Source organism: Podarcis pityusensis, assembly GCF_964106645.2.
Source record: "Podarcis pityusensis genome assembly, chromosome: 3".
Classification (NCBI taxonomy): Eukaryota; Metazoa; Chordata; class Lepidosauria; order Squamata; family Lacertidae; genus Podarcis; species Podarcis pityusensis.
The window spans coordinates 53,326,892-53,345,434 of record NC_138026.1 but is presented as its reverse complement, the minus strand read 5'-3'; the positions used below and the strand labels follow the sequence as shown (position 1 = coordinate 53,345,434).

General features: G+C 40.5%; 1 protein-coding gene across 1 annotated transcript in view; it reads right to left on the bottom strand.

Annotated features, from left to right (window-relative positions):
* The window catches only part of LOC308474277 (dermatan-sulfate epimerase), a 145,400-nt gene that overhangs the window by 37,959 nt on the left and 88,898 nt on the right, over window positions 1-18,543 (bottom strand). The window contains exons 10-12 of the mRNA XM_081000377.1: window positions 18,295-18,453; window positions 12,171-12,339; window positions 7,994-8,089 (exon numbers count right to left, since the gene is read on the bottom strand). Coding sequence (XP_080856503.1) covers window positions 7,994-8,089; window positions 12,171-12,339; window positions 18,295-18,453 — 424 coding nt within the window. The remainder of the gene's footprint in view (window positions 1-7,993; window positions 8,090-12,170; window positions 12,340-18,294; window positions 18,454-18,543) is intronic.

Below are 18,543 nucleotides of genomic sequence, written 5' to 3'. Positions count from 1 at the left end.
GCAAAGATCAGCAAAAAATAAATAAATGCTGAACAGCTTCTGATATCTTGTTGTAATATCCCTCCCCAAAAGCACTGTGGTTTTAAAGTCTTTCTTTTATTAGAAACTAGAGTTATCAGTTTTCAGTTAGCCTTCTCTCTCTGTTTTTGCTGCCTGGCATTTTTCTTTTAAAACTTGTGCAAGATGAAAACACGTATCCATTTGAGTTTCCAAAATCTACTATCTGAACCCTCACTGAATCAGGCTACTTTGGTTCTCTGTTCAGGTTCTCATTTACATGCACAACACAGAAGCATATGAAAGATATGACTAACCTATTCTTTTTCTTGAAAAAAAACACCCCCCAAATACCAGTGTAAAATAAATTGCGTTTATATTTAGTGGTTTAGAAGTTTGCTTCCCCTTTTCTAACTATAAATTTGCATGAGAAGAAAATAGAAAACAAATTCTTCCGAGAAATCTATTTCCCCTACTTCCTATCTCCTATTCTAAATGCACACTTCTTATTTCTCCACAGTATTTGTCCTGTAGTTATTTCCTTGTGCTTTGTTGAAACACTATTGTCTGCTTTTCATGCACAAATGCAAGTATTTAAAGGCTAGAACCTAGCACCTTGAATTGAGCCTGGAACAAGATGATGTCCAGCAGAGCTCTTTCGAGACTCGTATGATGTGACCTAGTCCTGTTGCTGTTTCTGAACCAGCTGAAGCTTCCAGATAATTACCAGGGGCTGCCCCCAAATACAACATGTTTCAGTAATCCAGCCTGGATGTCACTAGAACATATCTAAATATTTTCCTTTCATTTGTTGCCTATAAAATCATCACCTCAATTTATAGAGCTGTAAATGCAAGTAAATTGCCTTATACTTTTCAGTCTTCTCTCTCTCTGTGTGTGTGATTCAAGCTCATAGCTGCATTGTGACCTAAAACCCTCAAGTCCTGCCTACTTTTTCACCGACATGCATACCCCTCATACTTTCATTATTCCCTGCAGCTTAGTTTATTCTGCCTTGCTGTAGATCCAAAATAGTGTTAAGTGCAAGGAAAGCCCGTAGCAAGTTTTCCTTGAGGCCTCTTCTTGTGAAATTTAACCCACTGTTTTACATTTCCCTCTGGGTTCTTTTTCTTTTTTTGGCTCTCTCTCTCTCCCACCCCCTTTCCCGCTCTGTCTCGACAAAGTCTAACGAAGCCCGAGGCCAACAGTCAGTCAGTTGGAGCGAAATATCACAGCACATTTTACAGGCAGGAGTAAACTGCCACATCAGCAGGCTCAGTAATGGAGGAAGGTGAAAACAGTTAAGGAGTTCTGGCAAAAGATCCAACTCCATTCTGAAAGAATAACGTTTCAACAGCTGGCCTGTGATAGTCTGGATAAAAGTGTGTACTTAAGCATTGTTTCCTCTGAGATTCTCATTCTATGGTACTAAATAGGAAAAACGTTCTAAGGCAACTTCCTGCTATCTCACATTCAGTGTTTTTATACTCCTTTTGTTTTGGCTGCTAGCTATTGGAAAGCTGAGAGATGCTGACAGGACAGAGCTGACAATTCCTAAAGCTGGTTCTCCCGCTTAATCTTTCTATCCTATCCTCCCAAAGCAACTGTGTCCTACAGATCCTGAGAAAGAGGTAAGGAATATCAGTTTAAACCTCTTTCCAGCTTGGAACTGGCATCACAAGAGGGGAAGCAAGCTGCAGGAGAAGCACCATTTACCTATTTGAAGCACACCCTATCACTCATCTTAAATCAAGCCCTATCTCATAACCTGAACCTCAGCCCTATCATCTCAAATCAAACTCCTATCTAACTCTCGCGTTCAGAAACTGCTCCTTTTATCCTTCCCCCCAAAGTGCTGTTCCTCCCCACTCTGTGGCTAGCTGAGTGTAGACGACCAGAGAGAGGCTCCAGCACTCTGGTGGAATTTCAGAGGGACTCCATCACCAGACTCTGGTTTGATTCTGCTGTCCGTCACCAAGAGCATTGCCATTAAAATGGTGTATGAGCGCTACCTCATGTGATTATGCGGGGTGGGACTTACCTGCCCCCCCCCCCATTATTTTATTCAAGTTGGTCCCCTGGCAGCCAGGAAGGTTTGCATGGGAGATGTGCCCCCAAACCTTTGCAGGCACAAACAGTATAGAAAGTGAGATCACATGTGACTGCCCCAATAGATAGCATCATGAGCACAAATAACCATGAAAGCACAATAAACAGGATGTCTGGAGGGGCCCTAAGGGTTTTTCTAAGATTTCAGAAAGACAACTCTGGGGTGTGACATAGAACTCTTGGCCACAATGTTTTGAAATCTGTTGATGGTCCAGAGGGGCAGGAAAGCTTTAAAAAGTAGTACAGTGTCTATCAGCACTTGACACAATGAGATTACATTTCCTGTGGCAGTTGCACACTAGTTTGTAAGAGCTCCTCATCAAAATGGCATGCCAGCAACTTCTGTTAGAACACAGATATACACGCGGTGTGGCTCCTCACAGAGCTTTGTTTATATACATATCTTCTGAAATAACATAACTCACTTTGGTCCCTGATCTGTTTAGCAGTCAAAAGGCTGAAGTGTCTTGAAAGAGAAGAAACTCACTATAATTAGGGGCTCTTATTTAACTTCAGATATATCACTGTAAGATCTCCTTTTGTCTGGGGTCTGCAGAGTTGCTTGCTTCTTCTTTGAATTCAACATATACTGAACAACCTCAGGGAGAAGAATAAATTAATTGTCTCAGATATATAAATATTTAAATTAACAGCATACTCAAAAGTGAATGTCAATTTCAGTTTTCTATGTTTCTCATGTTTCCAGTCTGTTCTGCACATTTCCACATCAGTTTGCAGTTTTTAAAAAGCCCTCACACATATTCCTTAGAATTTTAGTGTGAATTTCTCCTAGTACTGTATACCCAATTTTTTATGCAACTTTCCCCAATACACACATTTCCCTCCAAGCAATCTTTACTAATATAATGAGTTTAAATGAGAACTGAATTCAATTTATCCCCTCTCCCTGCTCAGAGGTAAATTCCACTGAGTTCAATAGGACTTACTCCAAGGGAGGTGGGTACAGGATTGAAATCTTAATAATGGAAGTTGTTCTTTAACCAGCAGACCAAATTGGCAAAGTATGCTTTGAGCTGTTCAAGTCTGGCCTTGACATATTTTGTTGTAGACAAAACTTTTGCCTTGATAATTGCACAGCCCGAATATTTAATATACACATATACAGATAAACAGATTCACATACAGATTCAAGACATCTAAATATCTCTGTGAAGACAACCCTTTTTCTTTTCCCCTAACAGACCAAGGAGTCTTTTTTTCTTATTTTCCCAAACCATAATTCTGAAGTGTGCAAGGCTGACTAGCTTAATACAGCTTAAAAGCATGAGATGATCTATTATAGCACCATTGTGGGCTTTTATATCCCATTTGTGCCGTGGTCATTTTGGGTGTTCTACCCTTTCATTTGACCAGGCAACCTAAACCATGAAAATGTTTAGAAGTGGTTAGCCTGGTTTACATCTCTCCAGCAACATGTAATATGTGGAATTCACTTGTCGGGAGACCTAGGTTTGAACTTCAACTGGAAACAGCAGGAAGACCTTCAGCATAATTCTGTTGAAAATGCTTTTGTTCTAGCGCTGACAGAGCTTCAGATGATTGTCTCTGTGCATAATAACATCTGTTCGGGTTTTTGAAAGTCTCACAACCACCCTGGTAGTCTTGCACTGGAGCATTTGTTAAAGAAATGCTATGAGGCACCTATACTATCCTGACCAGATTTCCATGTAACTTGTACCACTTTATAGGCATATTATAAGCAGACTTTTTTTTAGTACTTAGGACAGCTTGCTTAGGAACTGGTATATTTTAACCATTGTATAACAGCAAAGTTTTGAATCACAAGGAGAAAACCAAAGGCTATTGGACTTCTGGGAGTTAATTTTTGTTTTCCTATTCTGTTTTTAATAATTTTGTTTTGTTATTGTATACTCTTTTCTCCATAAGTAGTACATAAAACAGAATCCCACATTGAAATGGATTTTTCTGTCTTACCTCTTTGGCCCTTTAAGACCTGACATCTGCATTCTGATGTTTCACTGACTCACAAGAGCAATTTATTACCAGCAGGTAAATGGCTCAAGGGTTGAGTAATTTATAATGGAAGACTTCACCTCTGAATTCATTGGTCATGTGATGGTAGTTCAGGTCTTATTTCAATTATACAAACAGGTGTCCCCATGACACTTTGCTGTAATTAGAAGGCTACCTAAGAGCTAAGAGACAGCGGAATGATGATGTGCAAATTCTTTCTGGTTCTGTACCCAGGGAAGCTATTAGGCTATAAATTTACTTATATTCTACTGACTTAGGAGAGGCCTCATTTATATTTCTTTACACCAAATCTATTCAGGAGTAAGCCCCTTTTTTGTCTGATGTGATAAGCAGTAGGTTGATGTGTCAGCTTTAGACTAATTTTCGTGACTTGAAAGTACGCTGAAGGGTGAGTTGAGATGTGGGCTGAAGGACAAACTACAGATGATGCAGCAGACCCCTGTCTGGATCTCTCCACATTTTGGGCCCTTTCCTAAAATAAGATTTGTGTGTGTGTGCGCGCACGTGCTCATGCATGCGCACAGGGATCAGGCCTGCAATGTGGAGATACTATGCTAGCCTCCTAATGCAAACCCCTCTTCCCCAGAGCTCTTAGTTATGGATGGGAAACACACAAGCAGTCTCTGAAGCAAGAGGTTCTCATAAGAAATGTAGGTCCCCATACCACAGTGCCCATCTAAACTGGAACACCTGAGGCTTTTTTTTTTTTTAGGAAAAAGACATCAGGATATCTGGTTACTGATCTCCCATGTCATGCCTTATCTTTGGAAGCTGCTGCATTTTCTCCTGGCAGTGGTGCTACACCTTTAACAGGGATGCTACAAGCAGAACAAGTGCAGACCTCCCTATCACATCATTTCCACATTGGCAACGAGATGCATGTGTTTAATTTTCCATGTATGGAGCAAACAACAAAAATGTGACAAACCTAATTTCATTTGTTGTGCAACCTACTGTCTTGCCAAAGGCAAGGTGGTTCTTTTAAAATGAGATTCAGAAGCAATACAAAATACACAAGTAAGTGAGAAGAGTAAAGATTTTATTCTAAAACAGCAAGCAACGTATACATACCAAGCAAGCACTTCAATCTGCCACTTGGAAGCTCTCAAGAAGCGGTGAAGCGACTTCCCCAGGTAGCCTCAGTTTGCACGGCCCTGTGGCCGATCAGTCCATGCATGAGAGTCAAAGAAACTCTGCCCAAACCGTCCAATTTTATAGATAGTCTGTTGGGCCTTCAAGACTGCTTACTTGCAGATCATCCATTAGCCACCCCCTCCCAATGCCTCACCTTCTCAAAACAATGTCCAACATCAAAGAAGGTACTCAGCATTATCCTCTACAACTGATGAGGCAGTGGGGGAGGGGGGCTTCACCTCTTCCCAACCTTCTCACAACATCTAAGACTGTTCTCACAACATCAAAAAATTTAACAAGAGCGAGGGAGGGGGAAGGAACAGAGGCAGGAAGGGCTCCGTGTCAGATCACTAACTGCTTGATACATTTTGTCCTCTGGGTGCATTTCCCATACACCTACCGATGGATGTTCAGATTAGGTTTGGTAGACTGCCATCCAGAGATTTCTCCCTTGACCTTCGAAACTGCAGCGTACCAGGGGGCTGAGGCAGCAGGTGTAACATCTGGCCCTGCCACATAGCAGGTGAGTGAGTGGGTGAACAAGAGCCAGGGCAGCAGATGATGTGGCTCCCTCTTCTCCTGCTATGCTGGGGGAATTTAAAGCTACACCCACATTCTTCAGGTTGTGACCTAGCAACCCTAGTTCAGAAGACCAGGCATTTAACTAGACCGCTGTTGTCCTTGCAAGGCTTTCTGGCAGCACATCTGATAAAATGCTTGCATGCAAGAAACAGTGTGGGCTTAGACACAGTGAGGCAATTTCAAGTCAATGACTTCAGCACACACCAAGGCTCAACCCACTTCTGTCTGAGCATAACAGGATCTCAAAGTGGAGGAAATCAAGCTGTTGCTATGAATCTTAGTCTTTATTTTGTATCCTTTGAGTAATGGACAATCATCAGTAATGAATCAGTAAGATTAATGATCACTGAATATTTTTTTATTGTGCTTTCAGGAATATGTGTTTCACCTTCCTTTTTTCCTACAGAGTTTTTGTAATAGAATCCAGAGCTTCTCAGGAATAAATAAACTTTATTCTGAACTTCATACAGATGAGCATTGCCAAAGCACATGGGAAGATTTTAGAAGTTATTATTTCAAGTTTATACAACCAGATCCTTGGACTTGTGATGATTATTACAGCAGATCATCCTTTCCAAAGGTGAACTAGTCCACAACAGGCTGCTTGCAATCTGGCATATCATGGTTTCTTTGGCTGACAAAACGGTGTACTGACAAACTTGCAATCTGAGTCTATGTCCTTTGAGTCAATATGGAACTACTTCCAGTCCTTGGGCTGGGGAAAACAACAGGTGATCAAAAGTGAAGAGGTCCTGGCATTTAAGGGCACCCCCACAGACAAACAATTGCTTGCACAGTACAGTGGTGCCCCGCAAGACGAATGCCTCGCAAGACGAAAAACTCGCTAGACGAAAGGGTTTTGCGTTTTTTGAGTCGTTCCGCAAGACGAATTTCCCTATGGGCTTGCTTTGCAAGACGAAACGTCTTGCGAGTTCTTGCGAGTTTGTTTCCTTTTTCTTAAAGCCGCTAAGCCGTTAATAGCCGCTAAGCCTTAATAGCCGCTAAGCCGCTAATAGCCGTGCTTCGCAAGACGAAAAACCGCAAGACGAAGAGACTCGCGGAACGGATTAATTTCGTCTTGCGAGGCACCACTGTATCAGATTTTCTAAGAAAATTCCTAACAGTCCAGTCCTATGCATTCTTGCTCATAACAGCTGTACTGAGCTCATGAGCTTACTACCAAATAAGTCAATTCTATACCCACTGACCTGGGAGTAAGCCCAACTGACCTTATGCGAGGTTGACTTCTTCATAGATGAGGCACAGGATAGTTCTGCTGGCAATTTTGTCTGCTTGCAATATTAGAAACTGGCCCAGTTTGACAAACTCAGGACCCCGTTCAGCCTACTGCCCTTTGGTATGAACTGTTATTCACCACCAGATCTTCTAAAGAATAATACTGGTTCCTTTCTATGACATGGACCGAGTGGTCATACTAGGGGGAAAGCGCACAAAGAGGTGATGTACACCAGTGCTTGTGGCTTACAAAACTGTGGAATTAGAAAGTAACTCTGATTTAAATTAATGGGACCAAACATGAAAGCAATGAAGCTTATTTAGATTGTGAAATTATGGGCAGTTATTACCAGGAATCAAGAGTCCCTCCCCATTGTGGAGGAGTGGCTGTGTACCCTCCCTACCATTATCCTTGAATCTTATGTATAACAGCCTTATTCACACACATTCCTTCCTTTTTTGAGTAGTTATCCTTCTAGTTGGATCTTCATTCAAGGTCTGTATATGCACAGAGCTTTCTTGTGTCTCATATTGCTACAGAAGGTGTGTGCATGGCTGAGGGCGAGTGCATTCTCCTGTACCATGGGAAAGGACATATATGATTTGTGTGTATGAAAAGAACTGTGATGGATGGAAGTGTCAAAGTGTTTATTATCGCATCATGAACTGAAAAGACGACAGCAAATTCTGAACAGGAAAAATTAGAAAACATTATAGACCCACACTCATTACTCATCTATTATGGCAAACAGAAAACAGTTAATTTCTTTTTGGATCTGTTTGGGGTTTTTAAAAATGTATTGTTCAGATTTCATTGGTAAGCTTCTCAATTAGCATATGACATATTCATTAACATTATATAAAGGCATCTGGATTTTCCTTTCCTTACATATTATTTATTTGGTTGCCATTAGCTCACCACTTGATAATAATGATCTTGGAGGTTTAGGATAGTAACCAGCAGTTATTGAGGTATTTGAAGAAAATCTGGTGAATCTATAATCCAGTGGTAAATCTGCAAGAAACAAACAGACCATTTCTTGATCAGGTATGCAGCTTACATCGCATCTAAGAAATCTCTTTTAAGCTAGGAAGAGCAGTATTTTTCTTCTTTAAGCTCTTCATCCGTGTGCTTATTATTGCAAGCATTTAATCATATGGTTGCATATATGGCACATAGAGTTCATATGCTTGAGTATGATAATGGTAGTTGGCTATATCAGGAATGCCAAACATTGTTTAAAAGAAAAGGTTTTCACATGTGAAACTTGTATAAATAAACCTATTTTCTCCTTTGTAAAGCATGTAAAGCTTCAGCAATAAAAAAGAAACTATACATGCTAGCATTTCAAAGCAAAAAAAGAGAGAAAAACTCTATTTTGAATCCACCATTTAATGTGAATAAAAGTAAGAGCAATATGATGCATTTTAAAATTTGTGGCTTTGTAATCTCTTATTTTTATGACAATATGGAAAAGCAATAATGTGCAAAGTATTTTGAGCACTAGACTCTTTGTTGGTATTGGTGCAACAGATCAACAAGCTTACCACTCTGGAAATAGGGGGGTGGGAACCATGTACAAAGATAAAAATGCTGTTATTAGTTAGGTTGATACTGTGGGAAAGTTTTTAAAGTGCTTTTGTAATGTGCTCTTAAACAGTGTCTAGGGAGCGCCTTCTGGAATGTTAGACAGGGACAGATTTCAAATGTGATTACATACAAACCCTATTGTAATTGTATACCTAAAGGGATGCTTACCGTGGCATAAAATTCTCCTTTAGATAACTAATGTCAACACATTAAAGATAACTTGCATTCTTGAAAGAAAGGCAACATATCACACTAATTGCATAAAGTTAGGTATTTCACTCTCTGATTCCAAGCTAACTTCATAGGAATATGATTTACTGAATGCTATACATTAATAGGTTTCACTTCTTCTGTCATAAGGTTTTGTACTCTGATTGGATAGGAATCTATCCAATACGGGGAGATAAATATTTAGGGAGGATTTCAACATCACGTTAGGGCATTTGTTCCGCCCATGAAAGCATTTTGTGGGATAGAGCAAGCCCTGTTGTTTAAATGGAAGCACTTTTACAGAGCCTCCACTGATGGGGCTCAGTAGTTCATTATCATCCACCCACCCTCCCTGCACAATCTCTTTTAATGTTGCCTGTGTTTTGCCCATATACCTTTTCTTTCATTGACTGGTTACACTTAAATCAGTATTACTATTCCCCACTGGACTGAAGATTGCTGCTTGCAAATAACAACTGATCCCACAACATGTGGGCTGCACTCGACCACTTTCAAGGGTGACTGTATGCTCACCTTCAAGGCAAAGGGCTCCAAAAGGACCTCTCCAAACCGAGAGAATGGGCAGTAAATGGCAAGAACAATTCAGTGTGAGCAAGTGTGCATGATAGGGCAAACTATCATGATTTCACATATACGATCAAGGGGTCAGAACTGGGCTTTTTAGTTTAGAGAAAAGGTGAGAAAAGCTGTTCTATTATTGCAAATTCTAGTGTTTCAATTTTGTTATGACAGGGAAGACGTCTGATCTTGTCTTTGGAAGACCCAACACTAGAAGCTCACTGCTGAAAGAAAATACTGATCAAATTAACATTTTTTCTGATGTCTTTTTTCTGATCATAATGATCAGAACTTGGAGAGTCATTTGGCAATTTGAATGCCACAGTTAAGATCAGTTTTTTTCTGGAAAGTGGTTGGGGGGAATACACTTCCACTGCAAGACACTGTTGTCAAGGATGAGTCCACCATCCAGGAAGTCAGTCCCACATGGTAACACTGAATATTTGTTTTATTTAAAACATTTAGTCACGGCTATAAGGGTGGCTTACAAATAAAACATGGGGGGGGGGGGGTGAGTTTAGAATGTTACAACCTGCAGCTAAAATCCAGCATAAGATGAGCACAATGTTGCTGTGTTTTAATTTTCTCTCTTTATTGTTTGTTATTCTTTTTGTGAGGTGTCTTGTAAGAACCGTTAATGGCAGGATACGGATAATGAAAAGAAGTACTGTAAAGATTTAAATTACAAATTAAATTAAGAGAAATTAATGAATTGCATTTTAAAAGTAAGTTAAATTGAATTAAAATAAATTAAAATGGAAAAATATCCTGTCTCTTTTGGCAGGCAAGCTTCTCTCAGGTAAGGGTGTTCCCTATCCTGAGAATAGCCACCTGCCTGCTCCTGAACACCTATATAGTACTTCCATTGGTCAGGGGTATCAACCAAGCTTTAAAGTTCTTGACATTTCACTGGGGAAGGGCAGCTGAGGTTCCTAACTTGGGATGCACCAACTGTAATGCTATGTGGGGAGAAGAAAGGGCATAAGGAGCTCAGAAAAGGGCAAGGAGCTTTGACTCCCTTCAGGATTCAGAGACTGTTATAGCCACTACTGCTTGTTTTAAAACAACTTTTAAGTATTCTCCCAATTTGATTCTTACCTGTGAAACTGATGTTTAAATCATAAACAATATAAAACTTTTTAAAATTTTACATGTGGAAAATAAAACAGCATTCTTAGTTTACTTTTTATCTTCCATTTCTCAAGAGACAGAGTACCAGGTAATCAGAATGAAAACATATATTTTGTTATTTTTGGTCAATCTGAGACAGCATTTGTCTGGACATTTCTTGGGGTGGGGGGGAATAATATGCTTTTGTCTTTGGCTACAATTATTAGCAAACAAACCCTTCTTATTTGAGGAGATTACAAAGATTACTTGGTCTTAATATTCTATGGAGCTCCAAGTACATCTCATAAAGGATTTACATTTCTGGGTTATCTCTTCCATTTGGATTAGATTATAATTATCTGATGAGTTACTTCCTTGAATGTCTGACTAACCACCGTTTTGTTTCTGGGTATTCAATTTTGACAGAACAGCTTGTGATATTAATCTGTTTTAATGGTTTTCGAGTTTGTCAGTAGACAGAAGGGGGCCCGGCTCCAGCCTCTTGTGCTTACTGAACATCGAAATGCTTTTCGCATTTCTCTGAGTTAAACAACAGCAACAGCTTGGAGGTTGTTTGCAAATAAAACTAGCAGGGTAAAGAGCTCATGTGTGTTGGAGGCAGTTCCTCTTTTGGCAGCTCTTGAAACAGCATCTCTTCACAATCTATTTCTTACAAGCTGGAAAAGCAACATAGGGGTTCAGTTTGGGGCCTTGGCAGAAGTTCCTTGGGTGGCCACTGTGACTAGATGGGCCACTCAGCTGATTCAACAGGGCTATTCGTATGTTGTTATGCCCAGCAGAAAGGGGGCTTAGATTGCAGTGCTACTTCTGAGTAAGCATGGTCAGGATTGTTTGGTAAGTTATCATGAAGAGAACCAGGACTTATTATGTTTCTAGGTTTGAACAAAATTTGATTTCTAAACTTAAGAAGTCTTATCCTGGGTTTGATTTTATTGCACAGGAAAAAGAAGAAGACTCCCAAAAGATGGGATATCATCTAAGCTACATGAGATGAATGCAAACAGCTCTAATTTGTGTTGGAAGTGGAGTAAATTAAAATAAAATGTTTTTATTTTCTACTGCTGGTGGTCCTTCCTTTTGGAAGTCACTTTAACATTTTGTTGAAAAAGAAAAAGACCTTATCTACACCCTATTTTTTTTATAAGCTCTTCTTCAAAAGGGGAAAGAATCATTGTTGTTCTATACTATAGCAGCAACTGGCGCTGTGGTCTAAACCACAGAGCCTAAGGCTTGCCAGTCAGAAGGTCGGCGGTTCGAATCCATGCGATGGGGTGAGTTCCCGTTGCTCGGTCCCTGCTCCTGCCAGCCTAGCAGTTCGAAAGCACGTCAAATTGCAAGTAGATAAATATGTATCGCTCCAGCGGGAAGGTAAGCGGCGTTTCCGTGCGCTGCTCTGGTTCGCCAGAAGCGGCTTTGTCATGTTGGCCACAGGACCCGGAAGCTGTCTGCGGACAAACACCGGCTCCCTCGGCCTATAGAGCGAGATGAGTACGCAACCCCAGAGTCGTCTGCGACTGGACTTAACGGTCAGGGGTACCTTTACCTTTAAGTATTGGAAATAACTCTCAAGATTATTCATTCTTACCTGCTATTGCTTCAATACTTGGGATTGTGATGGTGCTGTAAGCACTAACACATTTGCAGGACCACGTAGTTACTAAAGTTTCCTCTGTATCTTCCTTTCCTGAAATGGTATCCACAAAGAAAGAACCCCACTGTTTAGAAACAGAAGGAAGAGCTTTTGGATGGTGTCCCTGAAACATAAACAAACATGGATATAAATACAAGTCCCACATGTGCTCTAATGCATACATGCATGGAATTTCTGTATAGAATCGTTCCGAAATGAAGTGGTTGCCAACTTTGGTGCAGAAGCTACAAGAAATGCTACAAATTACAAAGGCATAAGCCCTTGAGCTAAATGAATGCAATGCAACTAATAAATCTTCATGGTAGTAATTCTTTGGTTCTCTGAACACCTAAGGAAATTTAAAAGAAAAGAAATCACCATGGGGAGGATTTACTTTGTTTTGGGCTAAATCCCCAAGCTTGCAGGTGTGGGTGTAGAAACCCCTGACTCTTGCATGGCTAGTGTGTAGCATGTTGGACAAAGGTAAGAGTCACACCTATTGTTCCCCTCGTTTTTGCCTCTGGCTCTGCCCACCACCAGCGTGTGATTCTTGAAAAGTTGCCGTGAAAATGTGGCTTTCAGGTTGAACAGGGTTCCCCACCCTGGAAACTGAAAGCTCGCAGAATGTATTTGAACCAGTAGTTCCTGTAAAATACGGCTTAGCACCACCTACACCTTCCATGCAGGACAGCTTTCTGTTCCCTTCTATAATGGAAAGGGTTCCATGGTCAGAGTTTTTTCGTAGAAGAGAAGTTCCTGCACACATGGAACTTACCACAGCCCTCAATGGACCTTCCAGACAGTAGTTAATCTATTTACCTACTTCACGTCTTTCTAGGTTAGCTAATTGTGAGCGAAGTGCAGAAATATGTGCAGGGAGTCTAGTCATATACATCAAGGTGAGAGTACTGAGGCAGTTATAAAATTTTAGGCTTCAGGCAGATCAAGCTATATCATAAAGTCGAACAGCATTGGTGGCTATGAGGCAAAGGGTCCGCCCCCGTAGCAGAACCCCCACAACTTTGGAGCTATTTGCAAACTGGATTCTGCCAGACCATCACACTGCATGTATCTGTAAAGACCAAAATTTCACTTTTGGGGGCATGGGGTGGCTTTCTTCTAAAAATATGTGTGGGTGTGTAATTACTGGTCTGCTTTTGTTGTTGCATTTGGTTACATTTTAGTGGTTTTTTTCTTGTTTGTCTTATTAATGACTGGTTATTAGAGTTTCAGTTGTATGTCTATATTTTCATTAGAAGCTGCCTCAAAGTAAGTTACTCTGAAAGGCGAGAAATTAATATTTTAAGTAAATGAAAATTGGGAGCATCATAATCAAATGCGACGCCAGCTGTTTCTGCCTGACACTTCCACTGGCTGATTTTTGTACTTCCCTCACTCAAGATTAAACAGGGGAGGTTGATTGGGATAATTTTAAAATAACCCTAAAACTGTGTATAGGAGACAAAAGGAAATCCCTTTGCTAATTGGTCTTGCTAATTGGTATATTCCCTTGCAGGGATGTAACTGTTATGGGCTGCTCTCCTGTGAAAAGGAGTATAATGAACTAACACCCCTGACCTATCCTAGCCCCATTCAGCTTAGAACCCTTTGATCAACCCAATTGGCTTCTCCTCTGCTTGCTTGCTGTCACTGGTGGTAGATATAGGAATTCAACACAAGCCTCTGGGGTAATTACAGAAGCTGCCTGGCTGAACTAAAGGTCTTTAAGGACAGACCATGCAGGACAGAGATTAGAGTGCAAAATCCAGGAAATGGACACCAAACTAATTCCCTTGGAGCACATTCCTAAAACTGCCACCCCTCCCTTTGTTTGGTTAGAAGCAACTACCAACACCCTCATGAAGGCACAGGAGAAAACCCCTCTCCCTGGTGATAACTTTTGTTCTGAGTATTCTGAAAATATGAATACACGTGCGGTTTTTAAAAAGTGTTAGCAGCCTGACCTACATGAAGAACCTCTTATTTTGATTTTTGTGGGGTTTCTGTTGCAGTGTACAGCTGGGGAATAAATTTCGTTTTTAAAGGGTGTATTTGTCTTTTTCCTTGGCTTTGCCAAACACAGGAAGGAAACTGCCATTTCAACACATTTCCTCCCTCTTCTGACTTTGATGTGCTATTCTACGCTATTCAAAAAAAAAACACACAAACCTGCATGACACAAGAGGCAAATAGTGTTATTATTATTAATAGTATTACTATTATTACCATCAATCACAATTTAGTAGCACTTTCAATGTATCAAGAGCTTCATAATCTTTTATTTTGTTTATTGTAATATAAGATGAGGTATGTAATTATCCCTAACTTATAGATGAAGAACCAAGGTCAAGGGAATAGACGTTTACTCAAGGCCATTCAGTAAAATTAATGGATGAGTAGGAACCACACTGTCTCCTTATTCATGCCCTCTGCACCTTAAATCATTAAATTCTTGGGACTTCCGGGTTAGCACCATCAGCTAATGGCGGACTCCCTCCGATCTGGAGGGACTAGCTCCGCGGAAATTGGGTCTATACCGCTACGGCGAAGCGGGGACCCTACAGAAATCATAGGCGGGTGAAGCCTGTGAACGTGGGACTCGGCGGGCACCTTTTGCGCCCCCCAACTCGCAAGGAGACCCGTTTACGGGCTTCGGAGCGGAGCGGGGTGAGTGGCGCGGTGCTGTGAGTCAACTGCTTTTTTCGCGGAGCGAAGCCGCATAGCCGTTGCTGGAGAGCGCTGACTTTTTCTTGTGGACAATTGGATTTTAAACAACAACCCGTGAGTAGAACGGAAATTGGGCTTTTAAAGTATTTTTAAATTGGCACCGATCGGGGAAGGTCTAAACAGGAAGTCCACCTCCCCTTTCTGTAAATAAACTGAAGCAAAGAACTTGTTAACTAAGGTCGTGGAAAGTCTTACGTAAAGGATCTAAACTCCACTGATTGAAACTACTATCAATATCTTCTTAGAAGCAGGGAAGCCTGCAGGTGAGGGTTAAAATTTGGGAACTGAAGCGCCATTTCCCTAAAACCGGGAGCGGTCTCTGAGAGTCCGCTGACGGATAAATCTGACAGCTGTCAAGTTAGCTGTCAAGATACAAGCTAGTTATCAAGATATAAAAGAAGGACTTTGTTTCTACTGTCCGTTTCAGTATTTAAAAAGAAGGAAGGAATTGTTACAATCTTACGTTTGGGACCTTTGGGACTGTGCTGGAAGGAGTGATAAAAGGAACTTGTGTCCCTCTAGAGGGAGCTCTGGGATATTGTCGTAAGGATGCAGCTGGGAAATTGCTTAAGATAAAAGTTCTGAGAAACTAGTTTTGACCTTGGACTTCTTAAGGATGGCGGTCGAGAAGGAAGTCAAGTGTCAATTGAATAGAACATTTTATTTGTTGGGAAAGCTGCAAGACCAGATAAATGTTATGGCTACCAATGTTGTAACCTTGGGAAGAAAAGTGGGCATTACTAAAGAAGTTGACAAGAATCCGGCACAAGAATCTTTTCCAACTGAACAAATTGAAGAATCTGAGAAGGAGGAATCTGTTGTGATTAAAGTGATGCAAGGGGGAGCCGTAACCCTACAGAGGCAGATGGTGGACTATAACTTGAGGCCTTACATGATGGCAACTAGGAGGAGCCAGTTTTTGGAGATGGAAGCCCGGCTTGGTTTGGAAAATGAAAGATGGAGAGATCACCCTATGTGGAGATCAAATGACTTTTGGGACACAAATCTGAGTCAGGCAGAGGCTGGAGTTTTTAGGGCCTTTGGATTTGAAAGGAGTGTGAAACAAGATTTGGAATATCCTATAGGCCCTACTTCTAACTACGGAAGTCTGGCATACCTGCTAAGAAGGAATATGACTACCGACGGGTTGGAGCTTCACCGAGATCTGTTCTTTAACACCAAAGACTACCAAAAAGACTGGCAGAGGGGACATGAAAGAGATTTAAGGGCCTCGGACTTAAGATCTCCGGGTTGATGGTTTTCCGAGATTGATGGAACTATCGCTAGGGTCCGAAACCGGGGAGGGGAGTTGGTGAAAGAAAACTGGGAATTTAAAATGTATATATTATAATTTGTTTGTTTTTTTCTTTTATCTTTTAATGAGAGATGGGAAAATCGTGGAATGGAATTTTTTTCTGACCCTAGGGGAAACGTTTTAAGAATAAGCTTAGATATATAAGTTTTAAGAGAAATAAGATTAAATAAAGTAAAAGTGGATGATTAATTGGTGAAAGAAAGAATGGGAAAAGACTATTTACAGAAATACTGCAAAATTAATGAATGTTAGAATGATGTTGGATAGAAATTAAGTGGTTTTTAGCTGTAATATTATAAGGGAATATGAAAAATGGATTATTAATAGGTAAAAATTTAATGTTACAATATTTTAAGATTAAAGACTAGGATAAACAAAGAGGGGAAGGATTTGCTGAACTAACAAACTGAATTGGAATACAAAAAAGGGAGGTGCGAGGAGGTCCGGGAAACAAGCAAATGAAAGATAAGTAACGGAAAGATTGAATTGTTTTTAACTATTTTTATTTTCTATTTTTATTTTTTATTTTTTCATTTTGTAATATTTTGAAAATCTTAATAAATATCTTTTAAAAAAATAAATAAATCATTAAATTCTTGTAACATGTCAACAACATAAACACTTTTTAAAAATGGTTTCCTTTGAATTTTACTGTCACTATATAGGGGCATATGTACTGGGTCATAGTTTCAATCCCCATGTTGGGCAAAAGATTCGTGCATTGCAGGGAGTTGAACTAGGTGACCCTCGAGGTCCCAAATCTACAATTCTATTATTCTGATTAGTGCTTATTTGTGCTTGCAAGTATGGTCAACGCAACATTCCGTACTGGGTGACGACTGTTGCTCAGAGGAAGTGCATCAGCTTCACATGCACAAAGGCTTAAATTTAATCCCTCGTCTCTCCTGGTACGCCTGGGAGAAACTCCTTCCTGACTCCCAGGAGAGTATTGTCAGTGTGGACAATACTGAGCTAAATGGGCTAAGGGTCTATCTTGATAGAAGCTTCCTGTGTTCCTAATGAAGAACATTGTTTTTCTGCTCGTACTTCAAATTAATGATGGCAACTTCTTGGCAATCCACCAGGGAATTGTTATGCATTCCATCGAAATGAAAAGTCCAGGGTTCTTTCCAGCAGTGGCCCTCTGCTGGCAAAAGGCTTCCATCAGCATAATGGAAGGAAGGTGGTTCTCTCCTCTCTCCCCTCCCCAGTTTCTCATTTTTATCCACACCCCACAATCCTCTGGAGCAGATTTGTTGACCTGCCAGGAGAAGGGGAATGGCGAAAATCACCTCTCCTCCTGTTCTGCTGATGGAACACTCTACAGGATCAGAGTGCCTTCCGTCCCCAAAGGGACCCCACAGATACTTCGTTTCTAGTTAATTGCCATACAGCTTCTCTAATAGAATTTCCTGGTGGATTGTGCACCCAGTGAAGGTGAATATATTGACAGATTTAATAACGATCAAGAGGAAAAACAACGGGATATTTTTCTTGGTGAAGATTAATACAACTATAAATGTAGCAGTGATCGACAAAAACAAAGAAAATGGGAAACGTAGTAATTTGTACTGGGGGTTATCATTTCTGGCCAAATAAATGTTTGTGAGCTGAAACATGGGTTTTTAGCTAAAGGAGCTAAGGAGATATGTATGTCAAATACATAAATCCGATGCATATCCAAACACGTATGGAAGCACAACTGAACACAGAGACCACCAACATGCATTGCATTGTTTTAAGTGGGATGTGCTTTGGAATGTGCATTTTTAGGCACTTTCGAAAGCTCATACCTAGAACAAACTTAGTTGGTCTCTAAGGTGCTACTAGGCTATTTTTAATTTTTTTAATTTTTTTTTAATTAAAATTATTTTGACTGAATAAGACCAACACGGCTACCTACCTAAGTTTAGTATTGTCACAGAATTCTGCTGTACTTATATCTGAATGCATGCACAGATCATAAAGTTATGATGTTTTGTATTTATTATAGGTGGGGCTGGGATTACATGGAACCTGGATATTTAGCATCCTTACCTCATACTTTCCTTTCTTCTCCAAGGGTTCGGACTCTGTCTCTGTAGGCACCATAGCAGGGTCCCCTTGAAGCTCCTCTAAGATGAGGACAGTCTCCCAGTTACTATAGTGATGGGCTGAGAAAATATCTGAGTGCATGCTGTCCCCAAAGTAAACAACCTGAAAACGAAGCAGCAAGACAGTTGCATTCTGCATGCAGTGAAAAGGCACAATGAAGCACAGAAGAGTTCCAAAACAGCCAAATAAAAG